This window comes from Lonchura striata, chromosome 3 (assembly GCF_046129695.1).
Source record: "Lonchura striata isolate bLonStr1 chromosome 3, bLonStr1.mat, whole genome shotgun sequence".
Classification (NCBI taxonomy): domain Eukaryota; kingdom Metazoa; phylum Chordata; class Aves; order Passeriformes; family Estrildidae; genus Lonchura; species Lonchura striata.
In genome coordinates, this window is record NC_134605.1 from 7,007,531 (window position 1) to 7,025,594 (window position 18,064).

Consider the following 18,064-nt stretch of genomic DNA (forward strand, 5'->3'; position numbering starts at 1 on the left):
ATCCAAACTGCATTCCAGATCCAGTGAAGTAATGGACTGTCAACGCCTTTTCATGATGTTACTACTCTAATAGACACTGAGGCAGCAAAACAAACCATTCAACTCTGCTGGAGGTTGAAGCTAGCATATAGATATAAGGTAGGTGCCTTTTTTACTATATTGCGCATTTTTGCATAGTTTATTTTAAAAATATTGTCCTCTGGGATATAATAAAACTTTGCAAAACCGCATAACATAGTAAAACAAAAGGCACCTAACTTCAACCCCAGCAGGCCATCTACAATAGCTTAATAATTTGAGACATCTCTTTTACCTAAACTTTTCTGGGCATCTGTTTTGCGTTATCCATCTTGTAATATAACTCAAACCTCTCTTGCTACCCCTGTCTCTAAATGTTCATGCTAGTGAGGGCATCTTTCATTGTATCTTTACCATCTCTCTCTTCCCACATTCCTCATACATGTCCTTTTTTTAAAGCTGTCCTCACAACTAACTTCTGACTTTGCTCTTTATCTCACTTTATTAAAGCTTATTCCATTACCTGCATCATATTATGTACAGCATTGGAAATCTTATTTATGACGCCACTCTTTAGCTCTTATCTTTACAGAACTTACATAATTAGTTTCAAGTTTCTATAAATTAAGTCCGTATTGTAGTCTCATATTGATGGAATACATTGGTCTTACCATACTGGATTTAAGCTCTGAGATGGGAGTTGTGTTTTTAGTCTCTGGAATTTTTTTTTTCCTGTGACATCAGTGACAACGAACTGGGTGTTGATGTTTAGTTCTACATGATTTACATAGTATTCAAAGATTACACTATAAAAATTAGTACCTATCACACTTACTTTACCAATTCCACCCAGTCAGAGAATGGTTCAAATCAAATTTGAGTCTGCCAGCAGTAATTCTTTGTCTTCCCTTAGGGGAGGGGTGGTCTTATGCTTCAAAAATACAGTATACTGAGTATACTGAAAGGTATTTTTTCTGTGCTTAGCTGTTGTTACAAGACAGCTTAATTTCAGCTGTAGGTTTCAGCAGTCACTTTTCTGTCAGCAGTTTTACAGGGAGCTTTAGCATTCTTATGTCCTGAATTTAACACTGATCTTGTAAGACTTCTTTCTGTTGGTATGAATTTGAGACATTAGCCATTTCTTTGTGCAAGGGGAGTTAGGAAAATACTTGGGTAAAGAAATGGTTCCAAAGTTTGCAAATGTGCAGGCAATTCTGTAGGGTTTTGCTATTTTCCAGTAATGCAAAGTAGCATAATAATGGACAACCACAGGGTTGAAGCATGATTTGTAGTAACACTTCCTTTTGAAGAATCATGGAGTACTTTGAGTTGGGAGGAACCTTAAAAATCACCTAGTTCCAATGACCCTGCTGTGGTCAAGGAACTTTCCACTAGACCAGGATGCTCAGTCCCATCCAGCCTGGCCTTGAACACTTCCAGGGATTAAAGATTTATTTTGGATGCAAACTGAAATGCTGAAAGCTGTAGCTTCATAGGACGTTACAAACTGGTCATGCTTACTTCCCTGAGACTGCCCACTGCAATAATCTCTGGGTGTGGTGCCATGTGCTAATGTAATGTGTATGCAAATAGATCAGATCTGGCAAAGGGGAAGTGGTAAATCTGTCAAAGTTTAAAAGGTGATTGTCACTGTAATTTATATTACTATTCCTGTATTGTTGCGTTTATATACTCAATTAATACCCCCTTTAAGTAGTTTACTGTTAGATTTCTGCCATCCTTTACAACCTCAAAGCAAGAGCATGAAAACAGTTTTAGCCAGCTGATGATGACAGAAGGCTTTTACCATAAGACTGCTTCAAGAGAAATAATCTAAAATCTTCATACTTGAAGAAGAGTTCCTCAAGTCTGTATCAAATTCTTTGGTTCCTGTCAAATATCATTGTTCTTGTAACATTATACATTGCCACTGTGCAAACTGTGATGTTAGCTGAAATTATTTTACATGGTGAAATGACACATAAAATGACCTTTCCAATGACAGCTTTCTTCTTTCCTGTTCAGCATTCTGGACTGAGTCAAATTGATATGGTTTGCTAACATGAAATGTGTTTCATCACAACTTAGGTCTTCATGTTCTATTTTCAAATTTGCAGCTTTCTCAATTAGATACCTTGGCCTAAGTAATTTAAAACAATTAGGACCCTTATTTAAGGACACGTTAAGATGCTATAGGATCTAGCAGGCTCTTTCATGCCTGTATGCCCCAAGTAGAATAGCTTTAGGGTGTGTAATCTCCTCAAAGGGTGACTTTGGAATTCCATGCTTTAATTGTAGTTGCATGTTAATAGCTAAACTATTGAAAGAAAGCTGTGTCTGTACTAAGTGTTCTGGGGATTTTTTTTTTTTTTTTTTTTTGAGTAATCAAAGTACTGTGATTTTTATAATTGACTTAAGCAGCTGAGCTACAGTAGATTACAACCTCCGTGGCTAAAAGGATGGTGATGAGAACCCCTTGCTAGTTTCACTTGCATTATTCTCTGTCCTCTATTCAGCAACTTAATTGTCTTATAGCAAACTGCCTTTTGTTTATGTTGCAGTGGAAACAATGGATGCTGTGTGCCTTTGAACCTCAAATCTTGTGTTCTCTGGAACCCTTTCCACAGGTAAAATGTGTATATGAGTCACTTGTTTTCTTGTACTTTTACAGGACTGTCTCCAGATCTCCAGTCAATGGAACAGATCCGGAGAATTATGAGACCTACAGATGTTCCTGACACAGGTGAGTGACATGGAATTTACTGTAAATAAGTCTTAGTGATGAAACAGGTTTAATCAATTTCTGTGCAAGCAGTGCAGTGACTTAACCTCTGTTCACAGTACAGTATTCCTTGGTGCATGTATAGGACATGAGCCTTGTTCCTCATGATGGCTGTGATATCTGATGTGTTAAAGGTTGTTGTATGTGTTGTTGTTTGTCACAGCAGAGTAGGGTATGTTTTTGGATACATTATTCTCAAGTTTCCCTTAAAACACCTTAGAAATCTAATGAAAGATAAAGGAAACTGAAGAACTAGTTCCCCATGCCTTGGTTAGGCACACACAGACCTTTTAGTCTATCAAAGAACATAACTGTTCAAAGTTACAGTACAACAAAGTTAAATTTCTTGGGTGTTTAAGTATTTGGGTTTCGCTCTATTTGTCTCCTTCCTCATAAAATTTGAAAAATACAGCTCTTCACTGCATTTGGGATTTCAGTTGTATCTATGAATGTACTAGTTGTGAAATTTTCTTCTAATAGGTTATTTTTCTGTTTATAAATGTCGGATACAAATTGCTAGTGCTTTCTGTACAATGTTCTTTTGAATGGTTTAATCAGTCTTGCTCAGTGTCTCATTTATTACAGACTATTTTATTAGTGGATTGAAAGGACTGTTGAGCAGTATAATGGGATAGTTTTTAAAGTGTTGATTTCAACAGAGGAGATAAGATCTGAACTTTTTTTGAACATAAGTTGCAATTAAACTTTGAAGTAGAAGAATTCTGTTTGCTGTAATGTTCTTTGGCATGGAGTAATCCAGGGACTAATGTTAACATATCTACTGTCCCTTAAACACCACTGCTGTGCAAGCCAATATATGCACTCCTGACACTGAGATCATGAAAGACTGGTGAGTGATTGTTTCTGTAGTATAAATTACTACACTGTTTGTCCTTTTATGCTACTTACTCATTCAGTGCATAACCAAATAAATGTCAGCACAAACAAGTCAATCTTTGCATATATCAGCATTCCCAGAAAAGATGATTTTATTCAGCAGGCGAATAATAACTGCTTGAGCCACCCCCACTTCAGGAATGCCCTTACAGAACGTAGCTCTTGTTTCCATGGACACTCCACTGAAATCATCTCTCTTCTTAGTACCTCCTAAAAATAAGTATGGAGATTTTTTGTAAAAGGCTTTTGTTTTGTGTATTGTTAATTTTGCTTTCAGAAGCAATAGCTGTTTGTGTACTGTCAGAGCTAAAATGAAATGTCCCATCAGAGGCATGTGTGCTGTGGTACAATGATAAAAGTCTTCATTTTTTGGGCCTATTTAAGGAAACTAGTTTTACATAATGGAAGTAAATCTTGTGGAAAATTAAAAATAAATTGAAGTAGTCTCACTACCATGAAAGTTTCAAGCCCTTCAAAGCTACCCCTTTGTGGAGGGGTGTCACTCAGGGAATGTTTGTGTTGATACAGAGGTTTTGGTAGATGGTCATGTGGCTGTGCTAGGATTAGATCATGACGACTTCTAGCCTGACAAAAAAAGACTTTGCAACTTTGACTGCAATTTAAAGACCTCTTAGGACAGATTTGCCTATTGTTCTGTATGACCCTAAAGATGATTTGATTTTGGAGAAAGAATAGAAGATTAAGCACTTGCTAAACAGCTGAGACAAGCAGCTTCTGTCACTTGCTGGAAATTCATGGTAAGAAGCCATTAGGGATGCCTTTCAAATGTCTGGGGGTTTGTTTGTGTTGCAGTTGGATTGGCCTAGTTCGTTCTCATGCTAATATTTATGGAAAGTTCTATATGTGTAAAGGCATTGCAGTTGATCTAGAGAAATCTTTTTTAATACCTGGTGTTAACTCCAGAGTTGGCTGAGCTTTTGCTGGCAGAAAAAAAAAAAAAAAAAAAATCTTGACCAGTGCTAAAATGCCAGAGAGGCTTATTGTTGTAGCTTAGCTTCCAGACTGGCTGCCACGGGGTTTTTTGAAACAGTCAATGGGGGTCCAAGCAAATTGACAGTGCTATGTGAAACGATGTATCAGGGTTTTGCTTTGTTACATTTTGATTTAGTCATCTAAGGTTCCTCATGAATGGTAGGAAGGGTAAGAATCAAAGCTGTTCCTGTTCAAAAACTTATGGTACAAAATTACTTGCTGCCTTTATGACTGGTCTTTTATAGGACTTTTACTACAGCTTTCAAACTAAGCTTTCATGGTGAGCTGTAAAATTGATGGTTGCCTTTTAATATTTTTAAACTCCTTAAATGCTCACTGTAAACACACTGAATATTGCAATAAAAGATTATTTCAGAGAACTATTTGGCTCTGACTTTTTTAATCTCAAGGCATTTTCAGTGGGGGAGGGGGGGAAAACAATCTCCAGATTTACAGACTGTACTCTTTGTCTGAGTTTCTGTTTAAGTATTGTTGCATTTGTTGTTAAGGATTATTTTCTTTAGGACAGTTGCTCTGGTAATTACAATAGAACTGTTTTGCATTATAAAATACCTCCTAAGACTGGCATTTTCACTTTTATTATCTTTTGAAGGTTTGCTCTGTGACCTGCTGTGGTCTGACCCAGACAAAGATGTGCAAGGTTGGGGTGAAAATGATCGTGGGGTCTCTTTCACTTTTGGTGCTGATGTGGTCAGTAAATTTCTGAATCGTCATGATCTGGATTTGATCTGTCGAGCTCATCAGGTATGAATTTTGCTGCTGTTGTTCTTAAAACCTCTCCTGCTCCTTATCAGTAGCATATATTTGGAACTTCATTTGCACTGTTATTTCTAGAGAAAAAAAATCTTTCTAATAAAGGGCCTATAAAGGCTGTGTCCTTCTGTTGGCTCATGTTGACACATGTGTCTAATGTCAGTGGAGTAGAATAATAACACTGGATTTCTCCATTGAGTTCTTCCTTTTGTACTGTCTGCTAAATGTTAAACTGATGTATGTGAACATCACAGGTAAAGTCTCCAGATTTAAAGGAGCAGAGTGACTTGAATTTGAGATTTACACTGAAGTTTGAGTTATTCAGCTTCAGCAGTAGACAATTCCCTGGTAGTTCAGGCTTAAACTACCTCTGCTTTGCTTCATGGAAAAATTAAATGCATTTTTACTATCTCTACAAACAAGTCTGTACATAAAAACTTTCACTGTTCCCAGTTTTTAGTTCAGCTATCCAGAGTACTTAGGCATAGATTGTTTTTAATTCCTCACATTTCAGTCAGGCTGTTTTTGCATTGTCAATCCTTAGCACACTTTTTTATTAGGTTACTTCAAGCAAGAGTGCTAGTTAGGTGGACATCAGGTTTCAGTTTCCTGTATAACATTTCAGTTTCATTATTTAGTCTATTTTAGAAGCTCCCTCCTGCTGTGAAACAAAAATAGGCTCTTTATTCTATGTCACTTTTAGGCTTGGTTACACTATTAGAACACTTAAAATTTTTTCTTTATAATTTTACTGCTCAAACATTAGAGAAGATTCAGTATTGATTCCACATGCTGACCAGATTTCTTAACTTCTGATCAAGATTACTACCAATTTGCTATATTCATATAGTTGATTCAGTTCTTCATAAAAGAAGGATATCTTGTAAAAGATCATGAAGATCGCACCGAAGTAAGCAGTTGGGTGTACTTGTACTACATTGTAACATGAAGCTTTTGTTTTGGAGAAGAGAGAACATACTTAGCAGATGTTACTACTTGTAAAGGTGTATTATACTTTTAGGCAAGATCTGGCAGAATGGCTCTTTTTTTATAATTTTGATGCTCTAAAATCACATACACTTGAGGTGTGTGCAATCAACACCAGTTTAAGCAAAACTTAATTGTTTCAATTTGCAGTGAAGGTGGTATCCAGACCTTGTATGCTCCAAACTAATTAGGCCAAATATCCATGTCTGTGTATAAAGCATTAAATGCTGGGAATCCTCATGCTGGCATTGGACTTCAAACTATGAAAATGTTAAACAGTCAAGCTTGTGTGTTTAACATTTGAAGTGTCGGATGTGGGGTATGCTATCTGGCCTGGCATTCAGTGCCAGGTAAGATAAAATGAGTGAACTTGTCTGTCTGAAAGTCAAGACACAAAATAGCTTTTTGATAAGTTCTTTTATCCTTCTAATATAAAGTCCAGCTTGTCTCAAGATTCTTTTCTTTCTTCAAAATTTCATATGTAAGCCATATTGATTTCTCTGGTGTTGACAGGTGGTTGAAGATGGATACGAGTTCTTTGCTAAACGGCAGTTGGTCACCCTATTCTCAGCTCCAAATTATTGTGGAGAGTTTGACAATGCAGGGGGCATGATGAGTGTGGATGAAACTCTGATGTGTTCCTTCCAGGTATGGTATATTTGTGCATCAAGATGAGTGTAGGTGTTGGGCTGTATGGACTGTGATACTGTGCTCGTTGTTGTGCTGGTGGTTAGTGTAGAGCAATATTCTTGGGCTACAGAGAGGGCTGCACAGGAGGCTGGCATTTGTGAACAACTACAACTGCAAACCAGCTGTTCTCCAGAAAACTGGGATTTGATGTTTTCCAAATTATTGCATATTAAGTTGTTTATTCTATTCAAATGCTCATTTCAAAATTTAAAGTTTAATGTGGATGTGTTTTCTGTCCCTTTTCTTTCCCCATTCCTCCTTAACATAGTGGTAGAACTAGAAGGACTTAGAGTTGCTGTTACTGTTGCATGTAGAACTAAGAAATTTATCGAGTTGTGATGTGATTTCCACCCCCCCACCATCCTCATCCCCATTGTTGCTGCTGAACAAGGTTTCATGTGGGCTTAACAGTATTTGAATTGTTCTTAGTTGTTGCTGACTCAAAGGAACTTCTTTATTTTCTCTAAGATATTGAAACCATCTGAAAAGAAAGCCAAGTACCAGTATGGTGGACTGAATTCTGGGCGTCCAGTCACTCCACCTCGCACAGCTAACCCACCGAAGAAGAGGTGAAGAAAGGAAATAATGTAGAAAACACCATCAGATCTGTCAAGGACAAAACTCCATATTACAGTATATAATAAGTGTGCACTGTAAAACCATCCAGCCATTTGACACCCTTTATGATGTCACACGTTTAACTTAAAGAGACGGGTAAAGGATCTTTATTAATTTTTTCTAGTAGAAAGATGTGCGACACTGTATTGTAACAAGTATAGCTCCAAGTTCTAATATCCAGCATAGAGAGGGAAAAAAATTAGTAAAAAACTATTTCAACTACATATTCACATTTACCACGGTTTTTAAAGTTGACCAACATCCCAGTTAAAACTTGGTGTAATAGTTAAACCAGATGAGAGCATGATGTTCCATTTGTGTAATGTGGTCTTATTGTTGCTTAATTGCTTTTACTTTGGTTATTTTGTAGCTAGAATGATGCGAATATGGTATCTAGTCTTATTTCCTGGCTCTTTGAAATTGATATGAGGAATGGGCTTTCTGGAACAGCCATTGATCTCTTATCCTCCCCCTCATCCCCTGGTTTGTCATCATAATGCCGTGTGCCCCATTATAATGCAAAGTTTATAGTACAGTAGTGATTAAAAGGCAAACTGAGTCCCAAATGCCCAGACTGGACAGCTTGGCAGCCAACATACATTAAGACAGAAAAACCTGTCCTGACCTTTTAACTTAAACTGCCACACATGGAATTTGTGCACTACACTATTTTAAATTATTGACATTACACTGTGCGATGGCACTTCATTTAACTTAGATAGGACAAAAATGGTATTGCCTATTAGTTGGTAACTTGATTTAGTGGTACCTTGGCTTTAGTTTTATTAGCATGAAACACCTTTGGCATGCTTAGCTTCCAGGTAACTTCCTACCTGCATCAAAATTCATCTTACATAGTTCTACAGGACATGAAGATCCTTATTTGCTAAGCCTTTGAAAGCTGACATTCTTTTTCAGAAGAGGGTGCATTTAAATGGATGTTCTTCAACGTACAGTATGCTAGATGATGGGTGGTGAGCTGAGAATGTTACAGGAATGTTCAACTTTATAGTAAGGCTTACATCACTAAAGGTTCTATCATTTGGATTTTCATTATCAAATTTCATATACTATTGTATAGACTTCTGCTTTGTAGTGTACTATAGTAGCAATAATTTCTGTACGTGATCAAGAGTTATGCAGTATTTCTTTTCAGTTCTCCCCTTTATTAAAAGAGTTAACATTGGCAAATGACAAGTTATAGAGAAGATGCAAAATATATAGTAAGATAAATGAAAGGCACAGATTTGTGATGCTTTAGGATGCAATATTTATTGGACACAAGTACAAAAGCTTTTACTGAAAACTATCAAATTTGTTAGATTCTTTGGGGGAAGGCTGCAGATTTATACCATTCTAAATGTGCATCAGTAGATGTAAACTCTTGACTTCAGTATTGTCTTTGAAAATGTTAAATCAAGGATTCTAGTAACTTATGTTTTATGAACTGGCACATTATATAATGCAAGAGATATATTGATTTCTGACACAGTGAGCAAGTTCTTTAAAATGGATTTAAGTATTTTCTAATTCCATTTTGTTTTAAATGCATATTTTAAATGTAGGGGTTTTTTCATTTAGTAAAAGTTGTCTAATTCATTTGAATGAAGTCTGACTGGTTATTTTAACATACCTGACTTACTCAAAATGTGTAGAATTGGTTGTTTATAAAGAAAAGGAAATCTTACAATATATCTATCTGTTACTGATTTATACTGGGTTGGTCTGTGGTTTTGAACAGTGGTTTATTCTACCCCACTTTGAAGCAAACGCCAGTTTCAATGCTTAAAATAAAATGAGTAGATTTTTTTTGATATTGTTCAAAGACACTTGTTCTTGAAAGTCAGTGATAAGAGCTGTGTGAGAGTAACTGCAGTTTGCGACAAGGTAATTAATGAAATCTAATCTGTAAGCATTGACATGGTAACTTCCTGCTCTAAGTCGTTGCTTACTTGAGGTTTGTTTTTGCAAGCTTTGAAAATGCTGGGTTTTACCAAGTGCCAGCCTCTGTGTTACCAAACATCTGGATTAACCCTTTTCCATTTTTTCTTTTGTTTCTGGAACAATGTCTTCTGTATCATAAAATGTCCAGGTGTAAAGCTGTATGTTATGTGAGTACCTAACATGCTCGCTTGTGTTACAGATGCTATGTCAAAAGAAAAATAAAGTCTTCGGGCCTTCTTCTGTGTCCTAAAGAAATAGGAAATCTTTAGTTTGTTTAATGGCTCTAGTGAGCCACACTGGGTGCTGGTATTCTGAAGAATCATGTTTTTACATAGCAGCAGTAATTTGGAAATTATTCAAATGTTGTTCTGATTTCTGTAGAGTTGGGATGTCTGCTAACATGCCTCATCATCTATATGGTGGAAAACACACGTGATGTAGTAATCTTACCCCTGCAGATATGACTGATATTCCATACTAAAAGCAACTCTGATACATAACAGAACTCACCACTTCAGCTTACATTTACAGGGTTGGTATGGATCTCTATTTTTAATATTGTCCATTCTGGGAGAAGTAGAAAAAATAAACTCAGTCTAATTCTACTCAGATAAAATTAACTTTCTTCCATGGGAATTGCTAATGGTCTAATGGCTAATAATTTTTTTTCCACATAAACATCTTGTCTGTACAAGCCTTAAATACTGTTAAATAGCATGTATAGTGTCCTGGAATAAACAAGAACATTCTCATATGGACTGTTGAGAGGCATATAAAACATTACACCATTTAAGATGTGCTTTTGCATGTTTAACACTCCCCCCCACCACCACCTTCTTCTGACAGTAATACTCATTCCATGTTTATAGTAGAGTATTCATGGCATACAACCTCTTGTCTTGTTCCTTTCTGATTGATGGGCATTTTGAGTTCCCAAACACTAATTTATATGCTGCAAGGAATACAGCTTTGATCTCTTTTGTGTTGATTGATACAAGATTCTTGTTTTGCATCACTTTTTTTGTATGCTTTATAGTGCTCAGTGTTTTCTATGCATGGATAATTGTCTGCTGCTTTAAAGGAGGAAAAAAGTTTCCTGTGGTTGTGCTGCTCTAATACCTTGAACACTGTTTCTGTTAAGTACATTGTTTGTAACGATCTAATCTATTTGCAAAAACTGCTGTAGAAATAGACTAGCTGAAAGCGGTGTGAGAGTCTTAAACTAATGGATTGCATTTGGTTTGCTGCATAGAGACACACAGGAATACTTGTGGCCACTGAAGTCTTACTTGGTCATTTTGTTTCCAGGTTTAGTGTGATTAATTGCAGGTGTCCTGCTGCCAGATGTCGCCAAGTTTCAGGATCCTGTTGAGAGGACAATCTCTGTTTGTACTGTGCTCTCTGTTGAGAGTGGGACCAGTAGGTAGGTGTGACACAGCAAGTAGCATCCCACTGCTGTGCATTGCTGTGCACTTACTTGCCTGGGGAACTGATGGAAATTCATCTGATCCGCAGAAGGAAGTTGCTTTTATTGTCACTAAACTTACATTCCTATTGTAAGCTTGTTTGGTCTTAGAAATCCACCTTGCTGGTTTCTGCCAAAGTCTGAATCAATGAACAGAAAGGTGTCTTTAAATGAAGAAGTGTTCCTGTCTGTGGCTTATCTTTTGATAAGTCTAAGTGGAAATTGTCAGATTGAATTGCTGATTCCTGTGGGGCTGGGAGACAGTTTTTTTTACTTTTTTTTTTTTTCTTTTTTTTTTTTCTTTTTTTTTTTTTTTCTCTCTAGTGATAGAAATAGCAATGACTGACATGGTAGGCTTAGAAGCTCTCCCCTTGCCTTTACCACCTAGAGTAAGAAGACATACTTTTTAGCTTGGTCTGATTTGTTTATATTAATACTATTCAATTATTTACATTGGTTACTTAATAAAGACCCAATCCAGTTGATGTAGTTTTTTGGTTTTTTTGCTCAAATTGGTCTGGGCCGCAGATGCCATCTAGTGGCCAAAGGATAGTGCATGGAATGCTGTTACTGCAAATGCAGAGCTGACATTTATTCCATATTTATCCTGCTCTTGTCTCATCTGAAACCTTATTCCTTGATCAGCACTGAAATATGTGCATGGTGCATGGTTCCTAACAACTCAGACCATGATGCATTAAAACTAGGCTTATCTCAGATTTACAAATTTATTTCCCAGTTTTGCAGATTTTGTGAAGTCATACTTCAGATACTTGAAGTGTCTGAAAATTCTGAAATGAGTAGTTAGGAGAGAATTAGAGCTCCCATGTAAAGTGTAGAAAAATTAGTCTTTGTCTTGGATGAGGATTTTTGGATTTCTTCCCCCACCTTTAGAATCTTCTGTTTTCAAGTCTAACCAAATATGGGGAGGTTATAGATTATCTGCTTTGTTTTCCAGTGATTGGAGAAGGACTGGTGGAAAATATATAACAAAAAGTATGAAGTGGGTTTAGATCGGGTATATATATCAAAACTACAGAAAAGAAAGTATATTAGTTTTGGCTTTTATGGGAGATTTTAATTAGGAGATACTATCAGAATAGGGCTGGTATTAAATTTTGCAACCTTACCTAACCAAATATTGTACTATTTGTGTTTCTTGTAGTTACATGGTTCTTCATTCTACTTATGGGCCTGGTATTATAGGCATGTACTGCTGAAAAGAGATTTGCACAGTTTAGACCTGATTTGAGAGAATCACTTGATGTTTAACCAGGTTCCATTGGTTATCTACAATGAGTTGCTCTTGAGAAGCTGAATCTACACTGGTTCAGGGCAGTTTTGTGGCCTTGAAGTGAATCCTCCTGGTTGTCCTCATGTACTGCTTTGGGTTGCAGGGCTTCTGCAGTTGTATGCAAATTAAGTCTTTTGGGTTAGTTGTATGCAACAGAAGTTTGTTCCTAGTGTATGCCCATGGTGTCAATGATCCAAACCACTGAGTCCCACTGAAGTCTGTTACTTTGCTGTCCCACAATCTGCACAATAGCCTTTCTGTTCTTTTTATCATGCTTTCTGTTGCTCTGATTGGGCAGAAAAGAAGAAATGGACAATGGTGGCAAAGTCTCTTTGACTTCCCAGGTGTTACAGCATGGTGGTAGCTTAGGCTGAAATGAAATACTCATTTTTCAGTCTGTCATGAGATGGATGAAATCTTTGGTGACTGGATAGCCTAGAGGCTGTGCACTTCAGCAGTCCCTGACTACCAGAAGATCAGCAGCTGGGATATGGGGTACAGTTCAAAAAGGATGAAGAGGCCTTCTTGAAGACCAGGGCAACAAACATTATGAGCATTTGTCTTTACTACAGTGATACTGAAGACATCTCTTCAGAAGCATTCAGCTTCCTGTGAAACTGAGATTCGGCCCAGGTGAATTTACTGTTTTCCTATCCAGCTTGTTAGGGTGGAGGATGGGGACAGGCATGTGAGGCTTCAGATGGAACTAGCACATGGGGCCTGAGTGTGTGGAGAGACAGTGAGGTGCTAATCTGAACAGGAGGGCTGCTTTAGGTCTTTAAAAGCAACTCCATAGAGCTGTGAGGTGTAGGAGAAATCTGCCATGAAACAAGTATGCCTCAAAGTGCCTATTTCCTGCCACGTGAGGTCTGTCCAAGGAATTATATGGACTGCTTACAAGGATAAGGGGCCTGTGTAACCTTTCTCAACTTCCAGAGACAATACAGTGTCTTCCCCTCTCTGGGTGCTGTTAGGGGGTGAGCTGATGACAACTGCACACAGTCCTGTGAACAGTAGCAGGGACAAATACTGGTTGTGCTGTCAGTTTACTTGAAACAAAAAGCAGTTACCTGCTGACACTGTAATACTGTTTTTTCCATTCCACATTCCAACAAGCTTGAAAGGTTTAATGGCAGCTGTTTCTTAATCAGGCCCTGGGAGCAACAGCATGAAGCTTCTTCTGGAGGAGATGCCTTGCACCACTGTGTGGTCACTGCAGGATTGGAGATTTGGATGTCAGGTACAGGGCTGCTATTTCAGTCGGCACCTGCAGTCATGGATTGGTTTTGGGCAAGGTGCCCTTGGGGGTGGCAGGAGAAAAAAGGATATGTTGTCCTGCTTGCTGACAATGATTTTCCAAACATGTAGTAGTCCAGTGAGAGGTAGACAAGCTAGTAGTACAAGATCTCAAGCATTGGTTGCTGAGGGGAGGCCATGCTGGAAGGTGTGCTGTTCATAGTTGCAGTCTAAGGTACAAGTGAGAAGGGAATGGAGAAGGAAGAGCTTGTCACAGCTGCCTACAACTTAGAGCAGGCCTGACAGCAGTTCTTGGACAGCCTGTGTGCCAGACTCCCAAAGGCTCAGGAGCAGGATTCTCTGGGATGGTGGTGGGAGGCGTTTGATTTCCCTCCAGAGTTCTCACATCCCATTTCTTGATAGCAAGTCATGAGCCAGCTGCAGGAAAAAAGGCGAGGTCAGCCTGATCCTTCAAGAAGCTTTCACATGCTTCTGGCCATCAGGTACTCTGCACTCGGGTGGGGGTGGAGCATGAGCTCATGTGATGTGGAAGTACATCCAGTACAGGCTTACTGGTCCTTTGGCCTTCCTCAACACTGGGGTGCATATTTATGCCCCTTAGGTTAAGCTACACTCTTTAAGCTTTGGCTGTTAGTTCTCAGAGGACCATATTCAATCCCTAAGACAAGTTTGTATTAATCCACTCATACCTATCTGTTTCTCTATCCCTGAGGTTCTAGGCCCCATTGGCTCCCTGAGATCCTTGTGTTTTTACCCACATGAGGGTTGCTATTCTCAGGGAATACAATTCAGATTTTGCTGACTTGTAGTTTTCAAGGGTACAAAGCCATGTGGAAAACTAGAAGGGTGTGATAACTAAAAAGGAGGCTTCAATAAAGGCTGGGCTCAGAGTAACTGGATGTCTTCAGCTTTCTGCTGAACTATTGGTTCAAGCATCTGTTTGAGAGTATAGCATGTGCTTGTTTTGCTATAAAATATATTCTGTCCTTTTAGCAGTAGGTGGTAGTTCAGAACAACAAATAGCTTTTGCTCCCAGGGTTCTCTAGTGTTGAACTGAGGAAATGAAGCTCTGAAGCTTGTGGCCAGCATGTGAAGGTGTCATTAAGCATTACTTTTGGGCTCCTCTGGTAATCACACAAGAACTTCACTATCACATACTTGTCAGGCATCACTTTATTCCCATACAATGTTGTGTATTCTTTCTGTAGGTGACAATACAGAAATCTTAATGGGCTAAGTATTTTTTTTCTTAGATGAACTAACTGCTTTTGCTGCCTTAACAAAAAAAGCCCTAAGTAAAATTAAGAAGTAGATGCAGGAATTCGAGTTATGAAAACAGCCAGGTGGTGGCATCAGTGCACAGCAAATAGGCATTTGAACCTTGCTTAAGGAAGATCAAGGCTTCTTTAGTCACCCAGGTCTGTACAGATAGGTCAAGTGCAGCTTTTTAATGTAACTGATCAATAATTATTTGCAGGCATTTATGGTCAGCTATTTTTAAAGGGTTTGGATGTGGTAATTTTTGTACCAAATTACTCAAACTGTATTTGTGCGCCAGTTTGTGCATGTAGGTTTGTTACAGGTTTGTTATGGTAATCTCTTGAGTCACTAGTGTTGGTGTTCTAGTCTTCAAACTACAGAAGACTTTTTTGGAGGGGTGAAGTTCATTATGTTAATGTTGTAAGAGAAGAAATGTTTCTCTATGCTGCAAATCTCGTTCATTCCTGTCCTGCTTTTATGTTTGCATAGTCTGTAATCCCCAAGCACTTGAGCAATAAATCTGCCTCACAACCTTTTAAGGTAGGTAAGTATGATGGCAGAAGAGAAAACTGAAGGATTGTTTGACAATAGTGATACTGAGGATTAGAGTGAAGATGAGTTCTTGACTCAGGCCTGCAGCCAGGGTTAGATTCCTACTTAAAGACAGTAACAGTGTCCTGTGGATGTACTGCCAACAGTGGCCACTATTTCCTAATAAAGGGTTCTGGCTTTTTGCTTGGAACAACCCCAGAACTTTGGTTCTGCCTTAGTCTTTGTTTTATCCAATTTCTTTTTTATTTCTTCATTTCAACTTATTCAAAGAAAGAAAAATCAGCTTCAGCCATATCAAAGACTGCTTCTTGTTGTGTTTTTGCTGTCCCACAAATAACACTTCTAAGCAGCAGCTGAAGCAAACACTGCAGTTCCTCCTTCACTGTATGCTGCAGTGGCCTTGCCATGTGAGGGTTAATTTCTACAAAAAATGGGGATGAAGGCATCTGTCTGCATTCTTCCCATTGGAACCATTTGCTAGTATCTGTGGAAGATCCCATGCCAACATGTTGTCCATGAGGTATGAGTTGGACTTCTGCAACTTCACAAGTGCTTCTTGCTTTTCCATAAATTTCAAGTGTCTGTAATTCTTTAAAACTCAGTTGTGCATTTGAGTCCCATTTCTTAAAACTCGAGCATGTATTCTTAAATTTAAAGAATATTAGCCTGTGATGTTAGAAGTCACTGTGCATCTGTCCATGTAGGAGAGAGTACCCACTGCTGTCTATAACTTAAAGGAGAAACAAGAACAAGTGAAACAAGGGAAGAGCACTGGAATGATACACATGCTGCTTTGAAATAGGCATCTTAGCCTACTGCCAACTTTTACTGGAAACCACTCAAAATTCCTCTCTGAAATAATACTTGAAAATCAACTGGTTGTATCCATTTTCCTATAGGAAAAGCAGAAGTAGTGTGCTGCAGTTGATGTTTATCTTGTTTCAGTATGACTGCCTTTTTTCTTTTCCAAGAAAATGGTCAACATATGACTTCATCTTGTTTTATTATTTCCATTCTGGGAGTACTAAGCATTGTAGGCTTGGTGGGAAATAAGCTAGTTGTATAGTTTGATACCTACTTCTGATGGTCTTTATGTATCCAGTTTTTTTCAGTCTGAAAATCTGCCTTTATTTTAGTTGCTTCTGCTTCATGTTTATTATTTTGTGGCTTCTGCTGCTATCCTTTCTTACTGTTTATGTGTGTATATATATATATATATACATTTTCAAGTATCCCCCTGAAGCCCGCATGACACCCAAGCTCATTAAAAGCAAAGCTAAAAGAAGCAGTTGAATTGCAGTAAAGGTTAACATACTCTGGTGAGTATGTTAATATGTTCTGTGCTGTTTTAACAACTGTTTTTCTGGTATCCAGGCTACCTATTAAATGGCTACTCAGCTGGAGGTGGTGATAGTTGGTAATACTGTTTTATAAACAGTACAGCTCAGTGGGAACAACCCCAAGAAACAAATACATCTTTGAAATGTTTGATGCTGCTGGCCAAAAGAGTAGACAAAGTGACCTTTCATTCAAAGTTAGTGATAGGCCTGTACTCACCTAAATGTGAACTGCAGTAATTTAGGAAAATAGCATGTAGATGTTTCTTTTACTAGCTAAAAGAATTTTGCAATTGAGTTGTGTAGTCTATAACAAAGATAGTGAAAGAATTTATATCATGCTTCTTTCACCATTTTCCACAAAGCAAGACTTTATCTGGCAAAATGATGACATCTTATACTTAAAATTAGTTTGTCCCAAGAATTCAGGGTCCTTCAGCAATAGTCACTTGTATAAGAATGTCTAAGATGCAGAAAAAAAAAAAAAAAAAAAAAGACTGTTTTCAGTGGTAGGTCATGTGTATATGAAATACTTTTCCTCCTCCTGGCATGATGTTCATAAGGACTGTGGAGATGCTGCAGGGAGATTGGAGGATTGAACCACAAGCCAGATCAGTCTGTGTACTCTGGACTTAGTATATTTCTAAAACTCTTTGGCTTGCTCTTCCAAAGAGTTGAACTCTTGAAGATGCTGCCCCCTCATGCTTTATTGCAACAGTTCACACTCTATTTAAGATGTGAGGTAATGTGATACTGTCTTTTTTTTTTTTTTTCCCTAAGAACTCCAAACTGCCACAGATTGGAACACAAACTGCAGCCATGTGCCATCTGTTGTTGTCTCTTGGCCGTACGGGCATGTTCCTGAATGTCTCCTGTGTCAATCCCATGTGTGATAGGTAGGGAGGTTTAACCATTTGTTGATGAAGTAGCAGTGTGTTAATATTTTTTTAAAGCAAGTGATTGTCTTGCCTTTAAAGTTGATTGCCCTTTACCACATGCTGCTTTAATTCAAACCATTGTTACAGCAGGTATTTTGGAGAAAAAACTTGTAATTTGCCAGGCACATTAAATATTCATTGATTTCAAATTCATAAAACTCAGAGTTACTGAATGTAGCTGTATCCACAATCAATTTATTTCTGTAGTTATTGACTTTCTTGAAATGCTATTTCACTAACAAGAGCAAATGTTGTTCC

The 18,064-nt window shown here is 37.9% G+C and overlaps 1 protein-coding gene across 1 annotated transcript in view; it reads left to right on the plus strand.

The window, feature by feature from the left end:
* Positions 1-9,965, plus strand: part of PPP1CB (protein phosphatase 1 catalytic subunit beta) — a 28,824-nt gene extending 18,859 nt beyond the window's left edge. The window contains exons 5-8 of the mRNA XM_021552321.2: positions 2,690-2,761; positions 5,304-5,455; positions 6,965-7,099; positions 7,610-9,965. Of these exons, the coding sequence (XP_021407996.1) occupies positions 2,690-2,761; positions 5,304-5,455; positions 6,965-7,099; positions 7,610-7,714 (464 nt within the window). The 3' untranslated portion in view covers positions 7,715-9,965. The remainder of the gene's footprint in view (positions 1-2,689; positions 2,762-5,303; positions 5,456-6,964; positions 7,100-7,609) is intronic.
* The last annotated feature ends 8,099 nt before the right edge of the window (positions 9,966-18,064 follow it).